The following is a 23,257-nucleotide window of genomic DNA, read 5'->3' on the forward strand; positions in this document are numbered from 1 at the left end:
ATCCACCCTGTGCCCTTTTAAATATAAATATCCAGAATATCCGTTTAATAGTGAAAGACAATCAGACTCCAAACCCCAGTCTAGCCAGAACCAAACCAATTGTGGCTTAGATGATCCACTGTTTCAGTAATATCATAGCAATATCATTATATCTATGGGAACCCCTTTATTACACACAGCATCATGCCAGTTGTACATCCACATGACATACTATAATAAACCCGTTCATAGAAATATCCATTAGCCAAAACAACAGCATTATTGAGTGTCATGATTTATTATTTAATAAAAATACACAGAAGATGAAATATAACAGGCAATATCATGTTCTCTCATTCTGCTTATTTCCACCATTTACGACACCAGTGTCTTCGTCTCTAGTTGCTTTACGTTTCGTCTTTTAGGTGTTCTGTACTGTTCTATATTTTGGCAGCAAAGGGGTCTTCATAAACAAACGACCTGTCTATCTCTTTGACATTACAGCAACCTGTAGAAAAATAAATATTGTGTCTAAAACACAGAGCGCAGAATAATGTGAATGTGCATGACGGTGTTGAGATAACATTCATGATAAACATTATTTTGTCGCTTTATTACATTATGTACAATTTTTTCTCTCTTAGTCAAACAACAAACTACAACTTCTGTGCTGTTGGGGACGAAAATTCTAGAGATTTGAGGCCATTAGCCACGCCCTGTGGACACTTTGGCACATACTATATAAGAGAATGCTCAGCTCACACGCAGAGGTTCACAAATCCAATCTTATTTGGAACATACAGACCATTATGTACATATGTATCAAGATGCGGGATAACACAGAAGAGTAATGTCATAACCATAGAGAACAGTCCATTAGACAAGAGAAACCCCTATGCATGTTAATAAACATTAACAGTTAACCAGCGCCATCTGGTGTCAGTTCTGTATACTTTCTACAGCGCAACTGCAGTTGTTGGTCATTTTTCAAGAAAACTCTAAGGCTTGCTGCAGTGCAGGTGGAGAAGGACTGAGCTCCGAAGCACAATGCAGAAAGAAGTATTCCAGTCATCTGGCTTACTTTTTCTTGTATCTTTAGTTTTATATCAAAGAAACAAGCTACAGAGTAAGCATGTGCCAGGATACCTCTTTCCATATCTTTAGAACAGAGCATTTTTCTAATAAAAAGTGCCAACTTCCTAATGTATCGTTTGTACTTTTTCCACTTTACATTTCTAGCTTTTCTTTTCTTTTTCTTTTTTTAACACTTGTGTAGTATCACTTTGGCAAATTTTTTCAGAGAAATTTCTTGCCTTTTAAAAAGTCTCAAATTATAAATGCATCTAAAAAAAAAGTATAAGTGTATTTATGTTTAGAGGTCCCTTGGGCGCTTATCACGGTGGTCCGGAGTGGAGTTGTGACCCACCCGGACTATTGGTACAGCCACCCACAGAAAGTGGAGATGACCAAAGGCAGATGCAATGGCTGTGTAGGTGCTTAGCAAATAACCACTGAGTCCAGTTAAAAAAATAAACTCTTCTTTACTGCAGGAAAGCTTAATACAGTGATATACAGTAAAATCTTGACTTTATAATATACTTTAAACTTTAGTGAAACGACCTGTGCTAAGAGCTCAAGGAGAGGTGCAGCCGTGCTGACTGAGTTGCGTGCTGAGAGGTAGAAGAGGTTCGGAGAGGTAGAGAGGAGGATGTCGAGAGAGTCCCAACCCAGGGTAGAAGTGTGCTCTGCCGGAACTTTAGACACACAGACACACACAGACACATACATACACGCACACACACACCAAGCATTTAAGCACTTAGACCTGTGCATGCAGGCATTGGCTGGTGACAGGTTCACCCCCCCTTACCCGCACTGCCTTATTCATAAAGATGGCTGGACCATAAGAACAACGATGCACTTTGCCCCTCTGCCATTTTGTCTCGCACCCCCTCCTGATAGTATGTAAGCTCATGCATGCGAGCAGGGACCTCACTCCTCATGTATGGATAATTATAAGTATCTCTGTAATGTCGATTTTTTTTGTATATGTATGTACCTCCAGAATTGTAAAGTGCTGCGGAATCTGTTGGCGCTATATAAATAAAAATTATTATTATTATTATTATTATTATTATATTATTAAGTAGAATATGAGAGTAGAGAGTACGTAGGCTTCTAGCAACTTTGCTCTGTCCGGATCAGTTCCTCTTTCTTCAGGGTACTGTCCTGCACTTTTAGACTGGTTCTTGGAATGGGTTGGGATGATCCCTCTCTAAGTATGCGTTCAGCACTGCATAGTGTGTGGAAGTGCTGATGTCAAGAAAAGAGTGTTAAGGTATCTTATGTTTGTCCGTTCACTACAGAGACCGACCCAAAAGCTCCCCAGGGGACCTGGCATAAGCCAGGGCCCTACTTGGCTACTGCAGAGACCTTTCTGGCTTGCGTCCATCCTCTACCAAAGCTAGAGTAAGGATCACTAAGGTGTGGCTACACTTCCTCTCCCCATGTGACTTCCTCCTACAGCGTCTGAGAGTTGGTAAAAAGAGAGTGCAAGAGAAAGAAAAGGATAGACATAGGTAGAAAAAAGAAAGCGTTCCCATTGGTGCACAGATCCTAGAAACAATAACCCTTTAGTTACCTACAGCTGTGCAATACTTAGGTTCACAATATACATACTAGTGACATCTAGTGGCAAAACTTAGGTAGTACTTCATTACCACTTTTACTTTGAAGTACAGACTTTTGCGAGGGGTGTAAAGACAGGAAACACCCGTGGTGGGACACCGCAGTTGCACTTTTTTTTAAAGGCTTATGTTTCTGAGAACAAAAGAGTTAGGCATTTGATATCCAACCTGTCCGAACCTTCTCTTACCTAATATCATCTATGAGGGGAGAATTGCGTGCTTGTCTCATTAGCAGGTTCAGACAATTTTTGACTAACGTGTATGGGGTCCTTTAAGGTCCCTATAGACCTTCAATCTCTCCCGTCCTCCTCATACTCAGGAAAGCTTGGCATAGCCAATTGTTCTTGTATTCTCTATGTATAAGGAAGAGCTGAGCCAGAGCCATGGAGCTTATTTCTCCCAGAATAAAGGGGTCAGGCAATGATTTTCCATCACGCCTAACCCCTATTTCCACAGACATCATCTGTCGGGACAGCCACATACACTAATAGCTGGATCCACCTCGAGCTGTGGGTATGGGCGAAAAAAAGTATAAGGTGTATGGGGACCAGAGATAAGTGAATCTTAAGCACGCTCAGGTTCATCTGGATCCAAGCATGCAGCCTTTGGATACCAGTGGCTGCAGAAGTTGGATGCAGCCCTAGGGAGTCCTAGAAAACATGGATACAACTTATGGCCTATGGTTGTATCTGTTTTCCTGGTAGCCTTAGGGCTGCATCCAACTTCTGCAGCCACCACTAATCAAATGCTGCATGCTCTTGTCTGGATGAACCCAAGTTTGCTTGAGAATGGCGCCTCTCTAATGGGGAACTTTAGACAGATCCCTTGACAACAGACTGAACACAACACGTCCTCTGCTGGAACCTCCAGTGATAAGTTGTAATCTTTGGGGAAAACATTGCAATAAATGTTCAATTTACACAGATGAAACCAAGCATTACATAGTAGTTATTCCCATCAATAGGTTGTCTGAGTAATATGGGATAGGAAGTTGTACTTTGTGTGGTTATAGCTTTGAACCTTGGTTTGAGATAAAGGTTTGTAGGTAGTGTCAGACTAGGGTATCAGGGATCAGGGCAGTTTCTAGGTCATTTTGGCAACAGGGCGAATTTTGATAAAAGCGCTGAGGCGTCACTTTCCCTTTTTCTCTCCATCCGGCTCCGGCCTCCATGATGGTTTCTTGCAGCTACAATTCATCTCTTCTGAACCTGCCAGACAAACATCTCAGGATCCGCACTTCCAGAAACTTCCTTCTCCTTTCCCACCTATAAGGTCCCAAACTGTATGCTGGGAGAGCTGGATGACCTCCATTACACTGACATACAGGATGCTGGGAGTGCTGGATGACCTCCATTACACTGACATACAGGATAATGGGAAAGCTGGGTGACCTCCATTATACACTGACATACAGGATGCTGGGAGAGCTGGATGACATCCATTACACTGACATAAAGGATGCTGGGAAAGCTGGGTCACCTCCATTATACTGACATACAGGGTGCTGGGAGAGTTGGATGACCTCCATTACACTGACATACAGGATGCTGGGAGAGCTGGGTGACCTCCATTATACACTGATATAGTGACATACAGGATTAGGGGTAAGCTGGGTGACTTCCATTATACACTGATATAGTGACATACAGGATTAGGGGTGAGCTGGGTGACTTCCATTATACACTGACATACAGGATTAGGGGAGAGCTGGGTGACCTCCATTATACTGACATACAGGATTAGGGGAGAGCTGGGTGACCTCCATTATACTGACATACAGGATTAGGGGAGAGCTGGGTGACCTCCATTATACTGACATACAGGATTAGGGGAGAGCTGGGTGACCGCCATTACACTGACATACAGGATTAGGGGAGAGCTGGGTGACCTCCATTATACACTGACATACAGGATTAGGGGAGAGCTGGGTGACCTCCATTATACACTGACATACAGGATTAGGGGAGAGCTGGGTGACCTCCATTATACTGACATTCAGGATTAGGGGAGAGCTGGGTGACCTCCATTACACTGCCATACAGGATTAGGGGAGAGCTGGGTGATCTCCATTATACACTGACATATAGGATTAGGGGAGAGCTGGGTGACATCCATTATACTGATATTCAGGATTAGGGGAGAGCTGGGTGACCTCCATTATACACTGACATACAGGATTAGGGGACAGCTGGGTGACCTCCATTATACTGACATTCAGGATTAGGGGAGAGCTGGGTGACCTCCATTATACACTGACATACAGGATTAGGGGAGAGCTGGGTGACCTCCATTATACGGACATTCAGGATTAGGGGAGAGCTGGGTGACCTGTCAGCTCTGGCACCGGGGGTGGGGCTTATCGTTGGGGGCGGGGCTTATCGTGGGGGGGGGCGTCAGGCTTATCGGGACATATCGGGGCTCCCTCTGTGCTGGATCCCCCACCAGATACTCACCTGTCACCCTGCAGCCTCCAGCTCCTCTTCTCGGTGAGTCCCGTCCTCTTCTGGCTTCCGGTGCAGGCAGCCATCCTGTCATACACAGCCGCCTGCACAGGAAGCCTCTGTCTCTGCCCCAGCACTGTTTCCCTTAGCTGTGCATGCTGTACGCACAGCTAAAGGTCTCTCTGGCCAGGGGATCTGAAACTTAGATTCCAGATCCTCGGGCCAGTCCTAATGATGCGGGCGCTGCAGGCTGGGTACTGTCGGGCGCCGCCTGGCGCCCCCTAGCTGTGGGCGCCCCGTGCGGTGGCCCGGCTCGCCCGCCCCTAGAAACGGCCCTGTCAGGGATCCACCAGAGGAGATTATCCAGGGGGCCCACCAATGAAGAACCGGTGAGAAACGACATGTTAGTCAGGGTTAGTGCAGTTTTTTAAGCTGGGGGCCCACGGGTCTTCTGGTGGGCCAGTCCAAAACTGTTTTTAAGTCAACATTCCCTTACATTGGTTATTAGTAGAAATATATGAACCCTGAGCAGACTTGGATTTATCCGAACCCGAGCGTGCAGCATTTGCTTACCAGTGGCTACAGAAGTTGGATGCAGCCCCAAGGCTGCCTAGAAAACATGGATACAGCCATGGGCCAAAAGCTGTATCCATGTTTCCCAGGACTCCCTAGGGTGCATCCAACTTCAGCAGCCACCGGTAATCAAATGCCAGGTTTGAATAAACCCAATCGTGCTCAAGGTTCACTCATCTCTAGTTATTAGAAGTACAAACCAAACCAAAATAGGGCCGGTCCCCTTTAACGCAGTGAAAATGTAATTTTTATTAGTTTTTAGCTGTCTTGTCTTTGAAGAGATCAAAATAACTACAAAGAACTTGCTTTCAATGCAGAGATTAAAACCTAAGAACAGTAAATAAATAGGTTGAAGTCGGAATTGTTGAACATGTCAGTCATTACCTGAACACCTTTGTCTTGGGTAAAACCATTCCTTGTAATGTGACAGAGAAGCTTGACACCTGCTATAAATCCTCTTTTAATGAACTGGGCAAATAAAGGTGGGTTTATGGGGTATTACGTGCTGAATGCCGGGGCTAATCGCTCTATGAATACATCACAAGCTAATTAGGATGAAGCTCTATGGGGAAAAGTGTATTTCTGGACCATGGTTAGCTGGACAAACTATGTTCATAGCAAGATGGTATATAATAATCATCTGTAGTAAGTTGTTACAAATATATTACTATTATTATTACTATTCTCAATATATAATGGAAACATCATGCATTTTCACAACAGCCGCTGTTTATTGACAGTGTGAAATCACACTAGTGTGTATGGAACAATGGCCGTAGGGTTTACACACTGGACACACTATGGTCGTTGTTCTCTGCGTCCGCACAAAATAACTGACAAGTCTATTTTGTGCGGCTGCTATTCAGTGAATAGTGGCTGTACAAGATAGCCTGTTCACACAATTTAAAGTACGGCTTTCGGCCGTACTTTACATTGTGCTCTATGGCTAATTGGAGTGCGGGAACATCAAAATTTGCCAACATTTCAATTAAAATGAAGTGATGTTCACCCATCCAATACTGCAGTATCAGCCGGGTGAACATCTGAGACACCGGCCATTGTTTGACACGTTAAACACCAGCTGTGTCAAACATTGGCCAATGTTCATACAGCGTCTGAACATGGCATACTGTAGTACAGTAGAGGCCTCATGACGCTTTATGTATTGGGGCCCTATGGCTCCATACTATAATCCTGCTAACGGTTAATGTGCTGCTGTATGCTATCTCCATACAGCATCGTATAGGATTCCATCATAGTAAAGTGTCTGAATATTTAATGTGGACTCCTACAGAATAAAACAACCATATGAACTTAGAAGCATCTAAAGCTACAGCCTATAGAAGTCTATAGCTGCTATATTATAGCAATAAGGAAAGTGATTAATTAAAGGGATTATCCAGGATTTAAAGGGAACCTGTCACCAAGACAATGCTATCTTATCTATGGCCACCATGTTTTAGAGCAAGAAGAGCTGAGCAGATTGATATATATCTTTGTGGGACAAGATTAAGCATAACTTGCAACATGTCCATTGAAATCCCTGCTTATTCTGTGGTAAGGAGTCCAGTGGGCGGTGTCATTCAATGTACTGGACTCCTTAGCATGGAAACTTCAGAGATTTCAAACAATAAATTACAAGTTATACTAAATCTTCTTCCATAAAGATATATATCAATCAGCTCAGCTCCTTCTGCTCTATAATATGATGCTTATAGCTTAGATAGTATTTGCAGGGCGACAGGTTCCCTTAAAGAAAAATAAATAGCTGCATTTCCCCCCCCCCCCCCCCCCCCCCAAAAAAAAAAAAGCCAAACATGTCCTCGGGTTGTTGTATCGTATTGCAACTTAGCTCCATTCACTTGAGCTGCAATACCACAAACAAACTGAGGACAAGAGTGTTGTTGTTTCCGGAAGAAAACAACTAAGCTTTTTCTAATCCTGGATATATATCCCCCTTTAAGGCTGAGTTCACACATAACAGTTGCATTGTCGGTCAATGGGTAGCTGCATTTACATGATGTGCTATTAGGTCAGTATGTTTTTAAAATTAACATCAGCTACGAGAAGTTTGTTATTGGTGCAGAAAAACTCCCATTTTTACTGCAAAACCACACAGCAATTCTCTTGTTGCAATTTAGATAATGTTTAGTCCAATGTAGAAAATGAAGTGCAGTCGTGGAGAGATATAGAGCTACAATAAGAAATGTCCTTATGGTTCTATTACATAACTATTATATTAAAGGAGAAGTCCGGCCAAAACTATTTTTTAATATGTTATTACTTACAGAAAGTTAGATAAATTTCTAATGTACATTAATTATGGGAAATGCACATATAGGGCTATTTCCCTTAATTTAGTAGATCAGGGAGACTTCAGATTCTCGAAAAAAAGATGACGTCACGAAACGGGGGTGTAATTACAATGGATCTCTAGCAGGGGCGCACTATATATAGAAGTCAATGAGTACCATTGACTTCTATATATAGTGCGCCCCTGCTGGACACTCCATTGTAATTACAATGGATGTGTATGTAAATGTAATACAGTATACAGTGTTTTTGATTGAATGCATTTATGGAATACTTTGGGGAGCAAGTGTCCTTGCTCCCCAAAGTAATTTATAAATGTAATCAATCAGTACATAACAGTAAGCCCGCCGAACCGCCGCCTGCCGCCCCCCCTCCCGCCGCTACCGAACTCCCGCTGCTCTGGACTAGACTGAACTACTACTCTCATGGTGATGGGAGAGTAGAAGCTGGGTTATATTGCCGCCGCCGCTGATGCTGCTGCTGATGGCCGCAGGGGGAGCCACTCATCAGTGTGCAGCTATCATCCCCCTCCGCTCCCCCCTCTTCCTCCGGCCAAACTTTACACTATGTGATGGCTGACTTCCGCCCGGCTAACGCTCTCCGATCACACATGCCGGCCGGGGACACCAGGAATCACCGGGAGACGGTATGTGTGATCGGAAATTGGTGGCCGGGCTGGGAGTCAGCCATCACATAGTGTAAAGTTTGGCCGGAGGAGGAGGGGGGAGCGGAGGGGGATGATAGCTGCACAGTGATGAGCGGCTCCCCCTGCGCCCATCAGCAGCAGCATCAGCGGCGGCGGCGGTGATATAACCCAGCTACTACTCTGCCATCACCATGAGAGTAGTAGCTGAGTGTAGTACAGAGCGGCGGGCGTTCGGTAGCGGCAGGCAGGCGGCAGTTCGGCGGGCTTACTGTTATGTACTGATTGATTACATTTATGGAATACTTTGGGGAGCAAATACTTTTTGCTCCCCAAAGTATTCCATAAATCTATTCAATCAAAAACACTGTATACTGTATTACATTTATATACACATCCATTGTAATTACAATGGAGTGTCCAGCAGGGGCGCACTATATATAGAAGTCAATGGTACTCATTGACTTCTATATATAGTGCGTCTCTGCTGGACACTCAATTGTAATTACACCCCCTGTTCATGACGTCATCTTTTTTTTAGAGAGTCTGAAGTCTTCCTAATCTACTAAGTTAAGGGAAATAGCCCTATATGTGCATTTCCCATAATTAATGTACATTAGACATTTGTCTAACTTTCCGTAAGTAATAACATAATAAAAAATAGTTTGGGCTGGAGTTGTCCTTTAAAGAGATTGTCCAGGAAAAAAAAGATCACTTTTTACCTAACCACAGGATAGGCCCAGGGGGTCCGACCTGTGGACCCCTTGCCAATCTCCAAATCGGGCCCTCAGCTTTTCTATTATGAATAGAGCCGTGGGTAGGACACATGCCCAATAGCTCTATTCATGCCAATGGAACCGACGGAAAGAGCTTAGAACATTGCTCTTCCTTCATACTTGGCTCTTTCCGTCACTCCATAGGAATGAATAGAGCTGTGGGTCGTGTGCCGTACCCACAGCTCTATTTATAATACAGAAGCCAATGGCCCAATATGGGGATTGGCGGGGGGTTCAGAGGTCGGACCCCTGCGATCTCCTACTTTTTCCCTATCCACAGGAGTGATTTTCTTCCGGGACAACCTTTTTAATGTGACATTAATTGGCTGGATAATGGATTTGGTGAACTAGAGTTGCAGAAATCACAGGCTGACTAGTACACGGTGATGGTTGTATGGTCTGTGGTTACAAAAGTTATTATTTTATATAAAAAGAGATGCTTTGGCATACCTGAAAGAGCCATTGCTAAGTGGAATTCTTCTCTGAGTATACTAAGAACTTCTTCCACTCCATGTTGACCCTTGTGTTAATAAAGAAAACATTAGTAAATATCATTATTATTATTATTATTATTATTATTATTATTATTAATATCTATGCCCTACTAAATATGCTACACATCTACTGTACCTGATAGGCCAAACCCCATAATACAGGTCTTCCAATAAAAACTGCTTTGGCACCCAATGCTAGAGCCTTCAGGACATCTGTTCCTTTCCTTATGCCACCATCAAGATATACTTCAACTTTCCCCTCCACTGCTTTCACAATGTCTTCAAGCACATCAATCTGCACGGAAAAACATTGGGTAAGTAGAAAACTTTTCTTTGCTTCTCCACCCTTGACTCCAATTTGTTTTACTTAATTGTTTTCATTTCTTTATACACTTTATTGTGCTAAGAGATTACGTTCAAGATCTACTCGTTTTTTTTTTTTTTTATCTATACCATACACATTTACTGTCACTAATCCAATGGTGCCATCTGTTTTGCCTCATTGTTAGGGTATATACACATTTAGCTATTCATTAAATATTTTAACATACTTCTTTTATTCAAACACCTCCAGTATATTTTATACTTATATACCTATATATCTACATTTTATTATTTCATAGCTATATACACCAAGCAACTGAGTACCATCCTACATCTTTTACTATTGTTTTCAACTTTTGAGGTATGACGGGTGCACACCAGCATAGAGTCTCAGCTACCTGGCCTAACCACAGGTTGATACAATACATTTATACTTTGTTATACCTTACGGAATACGCGCAGAGACTTCACAGCCTCCACTTGCATTTCCAAATGTCCCATAGACTCATATTATTCATGATATTCACCAGCGAATTCTGCCGTCCGCCCCAAAGAATTGACAATTGAATTCACCGACAAATGTTATTGCGTCTATGGGACGTGTGGCGGAATCCACTTGAAGTCTCTATGTGTATTCCATAGTGTGCCCATACCCTAATATCTAGGTCATGGGATCATTAGCTCACAGAAAATCATAGGACGACATTTATGTTTTGTTGCGTTTGGCTTAAAAATGTCCCTGCAGTGCCGGCGATTTATGTAGAGGCGCAATGCCCCTGCATAAATCTTGTGTGCACATGGAAGGAAACCTTCACCAGCTCAGAGCTGGCACAGGTTTCCTTATCATTTATTTTCCAAGAGAAAAATTATGAAATTTTTGGACCTAGAGTCCACGCTCCCCATTCTGCTCCCTCCTCGTCCCACTGGCACAATGGGCATAAAATGGCTAGATGTGAAAATTTATTTGCAAAACAGGAGTTTGCAAACAAATTTATTCGCATCTGGCCCTTTTACAACAACAAAAAATTTCCTTTGATAAATCTCCCCCATAATTTTTAATGTGTCAGAGAAAGTGGTCTGTCCTAGGTCAGCTGACCTTCTGAGAACTACAGGTGAACTCAAATGTTTTCTGACAACTTTCAGACTTCTCCCTTTACCACTCTGTCTTTTGCTTTCTGGACAATTCCTTTAATGGAACCGAGCTGCAATACCACACAAAATATGGTAGTGCTGTTTCTGGAAGAAAGCAGCTATCCTTTTCTTTATCTTGGATATCCCCTATCCTTTACAAAAAGCTTTTGACGTGTCATAGAGACATGTTGAAAGTTTTGATTGGTCCAGGTCTGAGTGTTCAGATCCATACCCATTGGAAAAAAAAGCGAGTAGAGGATGCACTGCAGCTCTAAGTTAGAAAAAAAAAAGAGTTGGGCTCCATCAAGCTTCTGTCAGGAATGTGCACTGAGCCTGGTGTGAACAGGGCCTGTTTTGCCTTTTGTCTGACACACCTGCTTTCCTTTCAGCCTCTTGGCAGTGCTAGTGTTACACTGCTCACTACTGGCCTTGATTGTTGCAGTTGAGCAGTGTTCTTTGACTGACAGATTAATCTGCTTGTCTGAAGCTTGGGAGATCAGAGCACCGGTCTGCATAAAGCAAAGCTGAGGCAGTCTCTCAGTGCTGGCTATTTAGGTTAATACACTGGTCCCAGCTCCCTCTTGTCTATTCCTGCTATTCCCGTCCTAATGCCCTCTCCTTGCTCGACTGTGTTACTTGACCTCTGGCTTTTGACTATCCGATTGTTACTTGTTTTGTACTGCGCTGCCCGTTTGGTCTTGACCCTGCCTGTTTGACTATCCTATATTGTGTTTGTCCGTCTATCTTGTTCTGTGTTTCATGTACTCGGTATAGGGAACGTCTATGTGGTTGTCCGCGGCCGCCTAGGGCCGATTGAGGCAAGCAGGTAGGGACAGAGGGTGGGTTCAGACCTAGGGCCCAATCTCGTGTCTTGTCCCTACCTGTCCCGTCCTGACAGTTTCATTTTAAAGGGAACCAATCACGCCGAAATTGCCCCCATTGATAAGGAAGCGTGCTGGTACATCAGCCAGCACGCTTCCCAAACATCCCCCTGTCCCCTCCGTCCCCTCTTTTGTTAGCCCATAATCTTACTTTTGTGATGTCCCGCGCCGTATGCTAATCAGCCCCAAGTAGTCAAGGTGGGCTGAACTAGTCAAGGTGGGCTGTACTAGTCACGGCCTGGGCGCTGTAATCACGCCCAGAGGGGCGTGATTCAAAGACCTTCGCTCCTCCGACGTCATCTCTGGCCCGCGCTCACGTGGGCGGCGCGCCGCGTCTTTCACATGCCGCGCATGCGCAGTACGGCGAGAGAAGACGCTGACGTACTGTGCGTGCGCGGCGTGCGGAAGACGTCGGCGGCGCTTGCGTTCCAACGCCGACGTCTTCCGCACGCCGCGCACGCGCAGTACGTCAGCGTCTTCTCCCGCCGTACTGCGCATGCGAAAGACGCGGCGCGCCGACGACGTGAGCGCGGGCCAGAGATGACGTCGGCGGAGCGAAGGTCTTTGAATCACGCCCCTCTGGGCGTGATTACAGCGCCCAGGACCGTGACTAGTACAGCCCACCTTGACTAGTTCAGCCCACCTTGACTACTTGGGGCTGATTAGCATACGGCGCGGGACATCACAAAAGTAAGATTACGGGCTAACAAAAGAGGGGACGGAGGGGACAGGGGGATGTTTGGGAAGCGTGCTGGCTGATGTACCAGCACGCTTCCTTATCAATGGGGGCAATTTCGGCGTGATTGGTTCCCTTTAAGTCTGACTCTTTTTTCTGACTCTTGCTATCCTGATCACTATGGGTGTGCACACTCGGACAGATTATAACTTTTAACATGTCTCTATGACATTTCAAAAAGGTTTTTGTATTGACAATTACACTTTAGTGTTTGGTTATAACAGGCGGGAGAACTGAACCGCTGTAGAACTGCATGTTACCTCTGTGATTTGAGCTGCTTCCCATGTACCATCTACACTCCTTGATATACTTTATACAATACATTTACCACATACTTACTGTGGCTGGAACACCATCCAATTGACGTGCGCCATGATTAGACACAAGGATGCCGCTTACCCCACGCTTAACAGCTTCTCTGGCATCATCCGCTTAAAAAAAACAGTGGGGGACAGATTAGGAGTGCTGTCTCTTTAAACGGGTTATCCAGGTTTTTAAGAAAAAAAACACAACCGCTTTCTTGCAGACTCAGTGCCACACGTCTTCAGGATGTATATGGTATTACAAATTAGCTCCATTCATTTAAAAAAAACTGAGCTTCACAACCCCCACTCAAAGCGAGCACAAGAGTGCTGCTGTTTCTGAAAGAAAGTGGTGATGTTTTTCTAAATCTGGAAAACTTTTTAAATAGCAGGGAGAACACAAACACACAAAAAAAACTCACTTTGACCCTGCTACCACTGGAATAAAAGTATTTTTTTCTTCAAATAACACCCCCCTACATCATAGATCACCCCCTATCTAGTTCCCCTACATAGTAGATGGTCAACTCTGTGTAGTCCCCCAAAGTAGATGACCCCCTGTATAGTCCCTCTATAGTAGATAGCCCCCTGTGTAGTCCCTCTATAGTAGATGGCCCCTATTTAGTCCCCCTATAGTAGATGGCCACCTATGTAGTACCCCTATAGTAGATGCCCCCCTGTGTAGTCCCCCTATAGTAGATGGCCCCCTGTGTAATCCCCCTATAGTAGATGGCCTCCTGTGTAGTCCCCCTATAGTAGATGGCCGCCTGTGCAGTCCCCCTATAGTAGATGGCCCCCTGTGTAGTCCCTCTATAGTAGATGGCCCCCTGGGTAATCCCCCTATAGTAGATGACCGCCTGTGTAGTCCCTCTATAGTCCCTGTGTAGCTCCCTTACCTCTTGACAAGAGGTTTAAAAAAGAAACTGGCTTACCTTACATTATACCTTTAATTTTTTTTCAACCCGTGGGAGTTCCCGGTCATGCATTTCCACTGATGACAGTTTATCACAAGCCTAGCCATTGTACAGGTTAGCGCACTTGTAAAATTGATTAGTTCCCTAGATTCTTCCCTGAACTTGAATGCATTAATAATAAATATAATGCATTATTATAATATTATATACAATATAATATTATAATAATATATATCAGGGGTACTCAACAACTTTTAGTGAAGGTCCACTTACCGGGGTCTATTGTCAGGTGAAGGTCCGAGCTGAACATCAGTAGGAAACGTGTTTTGTTACTTTGTCACAAACGTTCAACTATTTATATACAGAATTGCTGCTTATTAGCGGGAAAATTGGCATTTTTTTCTCTCTCACCAGGCCTTTGATATTAGGTACAAAGGGGGTGACTGCCCTGATAGTATATAGCCCCCCCTGTTGCTCCCACAGTAGTGTATAGCCCCCCCCTGTGCGCTCTCCTTCAGTAGTATATAGCCCCCTGTTGCTCCCCCAGTAGTATATAGCCCCCCTGTGCGCTCCCCCCAGTAGTATATAGCCTCCCCGTGCGCTCTCCCCCTGTAGAATATAGCCCCCTGTGAGCTCCCCTCAGTAGTATATAGCCCCCCTGTGCGCTCTCCCCCTGTAGTATATAGCCCCCTGTGCGCTGTCCCCCAGTAGTATATAGCCCCCTGTGAGTTCCCCCCAGTAGTATATAGCCCCCCTGTGCTCTCCCCCTGTAGTATATAGCCCCCTGTGAGCTCCCCCCAGTAGTATATAGCCCCCGTGAGCTCCCCCCAGTAGTATATAGCCCCCGTGAGCTCCCCCCAAGTAGTATATAGCCCCCCTGTGAGCTTCCCCCTGTAGTATATAGCCCCCTGTGAGCTCCCCCTGTAGTATATAGCCCCCCATGCGCTGTCCCCCTGTAGTATATAGCCCCCTGTGAGCTCCCCCCAGTAGTATATAGCCCCCCTTGTGCTTTCCCCCTGTAGTATATAGCCCCCTGTGCGCTCCCCCCAGTAGTATATAGCCCCCTGTGAGGTCCCCCCTGTAGTATATAGTCCACCTGTGCGCTCTCCCCTTGTAGATGCCCCCCAGACAGAAAAAAAAATAACAAAAACAACTCACCTAGCACCTCGTTCCCCGCTGCGGCTGTCTTCTTCTCTTCCCGTCGGTCCGGCCCCCGGCTGATACGCGCTCTGTAGGGATGTCCCGGGGATTCCCCAGCAGAGCGCGCATCAGTGACCTCAGCGTACGCCGCCGGCCTGCACTTCCGGGAAGGACAGGCCGGCAGCGTACACTGAGGTCTGTAGTGCGCGCTCTGCTAGGGAATCCCCGGGACATCCCTACAGAGCGCGTATCAGCCGGGGGCCGGACCGACAGCTGGCCTCCGCGGTCTGGGTTCGGACCGCGGTCCGCCAGTTGAGGACCCCTGATATATATAATTATATTATAATATAATAATAATCAATGTAACACAATATAACCTTTTACTGACCTGTTAAAATCCCTTTGGCTACAATAGGCAGAGAGGTTAATCCTTTAAGCCACTCAATGTCTTCCCACTTGATAGAAGCATCTATAGCTTGAGATACATACACCGCCAAACCACTGTTGTCTCCATAGCCTTCTTTTGATGAAAATGCTAAGTCTTCAGTCTCAAAATTTTTCATCCTTCAGATATCAATTTTTTTTTAACAGACAGAATAACGGGTTACATGTAGATGTAAAGGAAATATTAGTAGAAATTAGTAGATAAGCGGATACTACATCTCAGAAGAAAACGACAGCTGAGCGGGATGGGTAAGTATACACATCTGTTATGTTCCCTGCAGCCCCAGCAGCATCTTTACTTATGACTTACGTCCAGACAACCTCCTTTAACACTATTGAGTTAGTAGGGTTGAGCTGCAATTTCAATTGTAAACAGGTGTGGCACTGTATTTTCTAATCTGGTACAATTAAAGGAGAAGTCCGCCATAATTTATAGAAAAGGCAGGGGCAGAGAGGAACATAATAACCACAACTCACCTGTCCCTGTGCCTGTCCAGCACCGGTGGGGGTCTGGGAGAAGTAAGTTGTTCCGCCCCTGCTGTGCAATCCCCCTATAGTAGATGGCCTCCTGTGTAGTCCTCTTATAGTAGATGACCCCCTATGTAATTCCCCTATAGTATATGGCCTCCTGTGTAATCCCCCTATAGTGGATGGTCTCCTGTATAGTCCCCTTACAGTAGATGGCCTTTTTTTTTTTTTTAAATCACCAGACTTTCCACTTTAAGATCAAATGTTGTAATACCTGAGATGAGGAGGTAGCTGGAACTTATTCCGCACATCGTCAAGTCTTCTCCCCAGATAAGGAGTATCCACTGTTAGGAAGATTGCTTTGTACCCATGTTGTTCAGCCCTCCGCACCAGTGACTTTGTTAGGTTGCGATCTTTGTAGATGTACAGTTGCATCCAGCGTAGGCAGTCTGGTGCAGCTTCTGCTACCTCTTCAATAGAGGAGGTGGCCCATGAGCTCAACATAATTCCTGTCCCAGCTGATCTGCAGGCTAATATGTAAAAAGAGAATATTGTATAAGGCTATGTTCACACTATGTTTAACACCATCCATTTCATAGTAACGACCGATGTAAGTTTACCTCTTATAGTTGCCGTTTCTCCATCAGGATGAGCCATTCTCTGCATCGCCGTTGCTCCAGCACATATTGGCATGCTCACTTTCTGCCCTAGTATGGTTGTCGAGAGATCGGTGGCAGAAACATCTCTTAGAACACGAGGCCTCAATCTCCATCTGACATCAATAAAATGTAAATCAAACTTTAGACACCGAACACATGTTTAGGGTTTGTTTTCACATTTTTCTGAAATTAGGCAACTGTTCTCAAGGCAAGTCTGTTCTAGAAGGATCTTTCTCATGGCAGCAAGTTGTGCCAATTCTTTAATCAATGTGTTAATGACAAGAAGCAGCTCTCAGACGGAATCCAATTACTCAGCAGACATCACACTGTTGCTATGTCACACTGTTTAAGTCACATTTGTGCAGAAGAGGGGTCATCTTGTACATCACAATAGTCCTTTTTTCCCCAAATTGTGAGAAAATCAGCTATGTTAATGCTCAGTAAAATAAACACACAGCCCCTAGCAACCAATCAGATTCCATCTTATATTTTTCAAAGAGTCTGTGAGGAATGAAAGGTGAAATCTGATTGGTTGCTAGGGGCAACTGAGCCAGTTTCACTTTACACCATGTTGCCCACCCCCTCATCTGACCATATAAAAGGGCATCAAAGGGGTTGTCCTAAATTAGATAAGAGCACCACACCTGTCCCCAGTTTCCCGGTTGCTGCGAAACTGGTAGAAGTTTCGCAGGACTGGATCCAGCTTTGTTCCTACTTCAATCCTAATGAAGTGCTTTGCTTTGTTCCTACTGTAAATTCACTCATCCCTAGTCTTGATGCATATCAGTCCCATTGAAAGGGTGAAAACCAGAGAATACAAGCTAAAAAAAGATTTTGCCCATTTAAATCCATTGTGTATATCCTAATTTCAGCATTTTTTAAGTAAATGTTAAATGGGTTGTCCAATGAAAATCTTTTTCTTTCAAATCAACTGATATCAGAAAGTTATATAGATTTGTAATGTACTTCTATTAAAAAAATATAGTGATAAGGGTTCGCTGCACCTCACTAATGTATATGGAAAAACACCTACTTCGAGTGCACTACTGTCTCAGCGCTAGGAGAAGAGTAGTTGATAGAAGAAAATAGAAAAGTAGTAGGCGCTCTAGAAGAGGGTGAGATAATCTATATGAGATAATAATCTATGTAAGATAGTATGTAATGTACGTAAAAAAGGTTTTTTTTGCTGAAGAAAGGAGCGAGCAGCTCTCCTGAAACGCGTCCTAAGTTTTAAGGATAACAGAGCCTCTTATTCACACGCAAGCTTGTTTAAAAGATCCCGAATCGTAGCCATACTCTCCACGGCATCTATCCCAAACATCAGTTTGAAAGAGCGCGCGCTCATCAACACGCGGACGCCGTAACATCTCAGAAGACACCCCAGACGTGATACAGCATCGTGCCAACTCAGAGCACGGAAACCTAGACCTCAGGGAGACCAAATCCATCTATGGTCAGGTCACTACGGCAGCACCGCATCGGTCTACGAGAGCCGTCTTCAGAAGGGTGAGAGGTGGACTATTCCACCACCATTGTTCCAATCTATTTTATATGATTCTAAATAACAGCTATATTCACAAGACATCCGATAAAGACTACGGCCCGTATCACAACATAATATCATTACGGAGCCTTATCTGAGCTATTTTTATTACAACAACCTATAAAATACATAGAACTTGCAAGATAGACTGTTTCTATCATTGCACAGTGGAGATTACGACAACGCTATCTTGCCGACAAATACTAGCATACGGCACAAGGATTCGGGATCACTTGTTTATGTGGATTGACTGCGCTGGGCCCGGCGCAGCCGAATTCCACTGGGCTCATATTGACATTTTATATATATATATTATATTTTTATCTTTTAATTAACATTTCTCATCTATTGGTATTGAATTATTGTCTTTTAAATTTATAAATTTATAAATTTATGTCTTTTATAGAAGTGCATTTGTAGACATTGATTCACCAGTCCATGAATTTTTTGTGACATATTAAATATTTAGTATTACTCGTATATATGGTCCATACTATTACAATTTAGATTTATCCTAGTATACATCTTATATTTTGATTTTTCCAAGTATATGATCGTACATTACATACTGTCTTACATAGATTATTATCTCATATAGATTATCTCACCCTCTTCTAGAGCGCCTACTACTTTTCTATTTTCTTCTATTAAAAAAATATCAAGTCTTCCCATACTTATTAGCTACTATATGTTCTGCAGGAAATGTTGCTTTATTTTCAGTCTGACACTTTTCTATGAAACCCCATAAAAAAACCTTTCCTGCTCTGGACAGTTCCTGTCTCGGCCAGAGATGTCAGCAGAGAGCACTGTGTCAGACTGAAAATAAAACATTTCCTGCAGAACATATAGTAGCTAATAAGTATGGGAAGACTTGATATTTTTTTAATAGAAGTACATTACAAATCTATATAACTTTCTGATATCAGTTGATTTGAAAGAAAAAGATTTTCACTGGACAACCCCTTTAACATATGTACCCACAAGAATAGAAGTGGGGACTCACAAAAGATAACTAATAAAAGTTAAATGGAAAAAGCAATTGTTGAACAGTAGCTAAAGTCCAACCATAGGAGACACAGTAGAGAGCTGCTAGTAAGAGCAGCTCTCACATTCATGGACTCTGCCCATCAATATATTGCATTGTCAGCTGATCAACTGAACGGCAGGCATGGTACACTCGGTGCTACAGGAAAAATGGATTCCCTTCTCAGAGCTAGACCGCCATCATCTTCTGACTAGGGTAGCTGTTTTAGAGAACAGTTTGTCCCAATGACAAAGTACGGCGGATTAAACAGTTTGTCCCAAGTCCAGCGGATTATAAAGACCTGCAGTCGGGGATAGGGGGGAAATTGATTACAAGTAGTAATTTACCTTTCCCCGTGCCCACATTGAGCGTCGGGGCCGGCTGCGGGACCCCTGCCAGGCTCCTGGACCTTTGGAGCTCACATGTCGCGACCCGACTGATTGACTGGCCGCTCAGCCAGTCAGTGACCGGGGCGGGATGCCGCTCCAGTCACTGACTGGCTGAGAGGCCAGTCTATCATCCGGGACAGGCCTTTTTCCTCCCGAGTCGTGACGTCATCACATGAAATGCCTTCGGGCAGGGGTCCTATGGCCTGCGCCTGCTGCTCACCGCGGGCACGGGAGGAGGTATGTTAGTACTTGTAGTTAATTTCCCCCCTGCCCCGGCTGCAGGATTTTATAATCTGCCGGACTTCTCCTTTAAATGCTGAATCAAATGGATCCATAACAGAATACAAAATGGCAGTGACTCATGTAATTTGCCTTATGAGTTTCTCTTCCTAGATCACATAGATAATTTAAAAAGTAATCTTCTTCTTCTTTACAACGTGCTTACAGCAAAAATAGGAGCTAATTTCTTTCAACTTCAGGTTTTACATGCACATAAAATAGAAAGGGCCATTTTAGTATGACTTTTATAATACTATCCCCACAGTCACTACAGGCAAAAGCTGCTCTGCAATGCCTAAATAATAGCAGTAGAATTGCATAATAAGCAGTAACCCTCCATAGAGCCTGACTTGATAAAAGTCATGCCTTCTCATAAAGCAGACAACATCAACACAGATTGGTCCTGTCAGACAAGTCATAGAACCCTTTAAGTGTTGTATATTGATGGCCACCAAGGAACATTTTAACAATTCAGAATTATATGTTATATCTGCAATTTTTGACGTTTTTTATAAGACTTAAAGAGGATGTACCACCTGACACAGGGATAGAACGGGGAAGGCGGTGCTGCGGTCGGTTTTTTGAACCGCAACCGGGTTCCCCTGTACGGCGCTGTTCTTTCCACGGTTACCGGCCGGTGCTCAAGCGCTGGAGGTAGGCCGGCCCGCCCTCAGTGCAAGGGAATTCCCTCCCCTCTATGACGCGGCTCCTTTAATTCTAACAGAGCCACGTCATAGAGGGGAGGGAATTCCCTCCCACTGGGGGCGGGCCGGCCTACCTCCAGTGCTTGAGCACAGTCCGGTAACCGTGGAAAGAATGGCACCGTACAGGGGAACTGGGCTGCGGTTCAAAAAATGGACCGCGGCACCGGCTTCCCCGTGACCCCGTGACGGCGCCGTTCTATCCCCGTGTCAGGTTAAAGAGGACCTACCTGGTGGTACATCCTCTTTAAAGTGCTCATCGCCTAAATTCTATTTGTTTAATAATAAATATATTTTGTTTGATTATATTCTTTATACAACTTTTGCTGTGATCTACATTATATCTGTGTATAGATCGAAATGTCTACTCATGACTATTTGTCAGAAGCTTCACCCCTTCCCTGTTTTCCTAAAAAATATAATTCAACTACTTCTTTTATAGCTCAACAGCTGATTTGTCATGTGACTTTACATTTACTGCTAAGCAACATGATTGGACAAAGCCATCTACAATCATCCTTAGGGGGTATTCACGTCACATTTCTGCCCCTCTGTCAGGCTCTACATTGGCTAAATCAACCACTGGATGAGTCCGAATCTGGATCGTTGGGTTCGTCCATTGACTTTAATTGGCCAAACAGAGTCTAATTGTGAATCCGTTTGGTCAATTTTCCAAACTTTTGCTCTTTCACTGCAGGACAATGTAGACAACATTTTTAGTCCCACACAGAACAATTGTCCCAATAAAGTCTCAGTTCAGCCAAATAAAGTCAATCGGCACTCTGTAGAACTTGACAAAAGAACAGATATGAGGCATGTCTGCACAGTAGCCCCATAGAGAATGGATAGAGTGTAGGTTTTGGTGGTCGCACAGGTGCCAAGTGCTTTTTTCATTACGAGGTGGTTGCGTCCTAATTCTTGAGAATGGTGGTACCCTCGGACCCTCAGCAATCAGCTTGTTATCCCCTGTCCTATGGATAGGGGATAACAAGCTGAGACGGGAATACATATTCTCATGAATGAAAATACGCCATATCATATAAAATTGCAACTAACATAGTCATATGAACTTTTTCAGCTTTTTTATTGAAGCTAACATAAAAAGACATAGAAGCTTTGCCTGGGGCCACCATCAAGCTCACAGCTTTCATGTTTTAACTGGTATATAACTGGTTCCTGCTAAGAGCATCTACTCAACTACTCCATATTCTTAGTCGTACAGTTATAATATTCTCTATTAAACAAAAAAAAAATCTACAATTTTACATTGCCTCAGACATAAAAGTGGGGTATGACACTTTGAGGTGTTGTAGGACTGTACCCTATATAGTTCTAGGAGACCTTAGAATGGCATACATACTTTTTTCAGAACCAAGTTTTAGCCAAAATGAAATTACCAAAAAGAATTGATGGCGGAATCATTCAATTTGGCTTTGGCCCCATTCAATGTAAATTCGCTCCCAAGAACACATAGTAAGATATATCAGATAAACATTGGGGAGCATGCTCCCCTATTAGGGATATTTTCACTTGTGGTTTCTTTATGATATAAAGGCTATGAATTTTTGGGGTAAAAATACTCAAGTGCCATCAAGTGCATAAACACCTAAAAAGAATATGATAAGGAACACTGCCGCCAAAGTTACCACTGGATACGGTCGAAGCATCATACAGTACATTACTCTACATAGAAAAGGTCTAAAGTGAAGAGTATTGTAAATCTATACACATTATACAGTACCTCACCTTGAAAATGCTGCTACATTGTCGGCTAGGGTTTGCTGATCGTCCGCCCCTGATCGATAATAATCAAATACGGATTTTTTCAGAGAACACTTTGCATGTTGCTCAAAATCATCCACAGTAATGAGTTTTGCCGACATTTTTAGTCAGTGTCCACAATATCACTGAGCCCTCGCTATGGCTTCCTTGGCCTTTTCTGTATGGGGGGAAAGATAATAAATAACTATTACGGTGTCATGTTTACATGACCTGAGGTCGTCCTCCCTGTAAATGGATAAGCTCCAGTTTGCATGTACGCTGCTTTTAGTATGGACTTTCTCCTACATGCAGAATTGGGACCTTTATCACTGGCAGATTGTGTTCTGGCTTTTTCAGCTTACGCAGTTTTACACAATTTGCCAGTGTTAAAGAATGGGAAGAAATATGAGTCCCAGCTTCTTCTGACTAAATTTAAAAAAAGATTACGCTTACCTCCTACAGTAAGTGGGCTTTCTGACATGATTAATTTTTTTAATAAGATCTTTATTTTTATTATTAAAGGGTGACTATAATCTTAAGGAGGTGGCAGGATACGCTGTCAAAAAACCAGCCGCTGCGCTCCCGATACAGATGCAATGCAATGCAATTGCAATGACTGCACTGCTGGATGAAATCTGGATCCGGCGCGTGCCTG

At 43.7% G+C, this 23,257-nt stretch overlaps 1 protein-coding gene across 1 annotated transcript; it reads right to left on the minus strand.

Moving 5' to 3' along the window:
* Positions 1–258: 258 nt before the first annotated feature.
* On the minus strand, positions 259–22,784 carry HAO1 (hydroxyacid oxidase 1). Its single transcript, XM_069954374.1, has 8 exons — positions 22,588–22,784; positions 16,867–17,018; positions 16,521–16,776; positions 15,723–15,898; positions 13,318–13,409; positions 10,043–10,201; positions 9,863–9,932; positions 259–487 (listed from the first exon to the last, which is right to left on the minus strand). Exons 1-8 carry the CDS (start codon positions 22,722–22,724, stop codon positions 420–422), a joined length of 1,110 nt encoding a protein of 369 aa, XP_069810475.1. The 5' UTR covers positions 22,725–22,784; the 3' UTR covers positions 259–419.
* Positions 22,785–23,257: the final 473 nt, after the last annotated feature.

This window comes from Dendropsophus ebraccatus, chromosome 15 (assembly GCF_027789765.1).
Source record: "Dendropsophus ebraccatus isolate aDenEbr1 chromosome 15, aDenEbr1.pat, whole genome shotgun sequence".
Lineage (NCBI taxonomy): Eukaryota > Metazoa > Chordata > Amphibia > Anura > Hylidae > Dendropsophus > Dendropsophus ebraccatus.

Bases quoted from the DNA above. Each gene is read 5' to 3' on its own strand.
- HAO1 (XM_069954374.1), bottom strand. From the start codon at position 22,724: ATGTCGGCAAAACTCATTACTGTGGATGATTTTGAGCAACATGCAAAG. The intron at 17,019-22,587 runs GTGAGGTACTGT...TATTGATGTCAG, and splicing joins AATGTAGCAGCATTTTCAAG to ATGGAGATTGAGGCCTCGTG. The intron at 10,202-13,317 runs GTAAGTATGTGG...TTTTCCGTGCAG, and splicing joins TGGATGGTGTTCCAGCCACA to ATTGATGTGCTTGAAGACAT.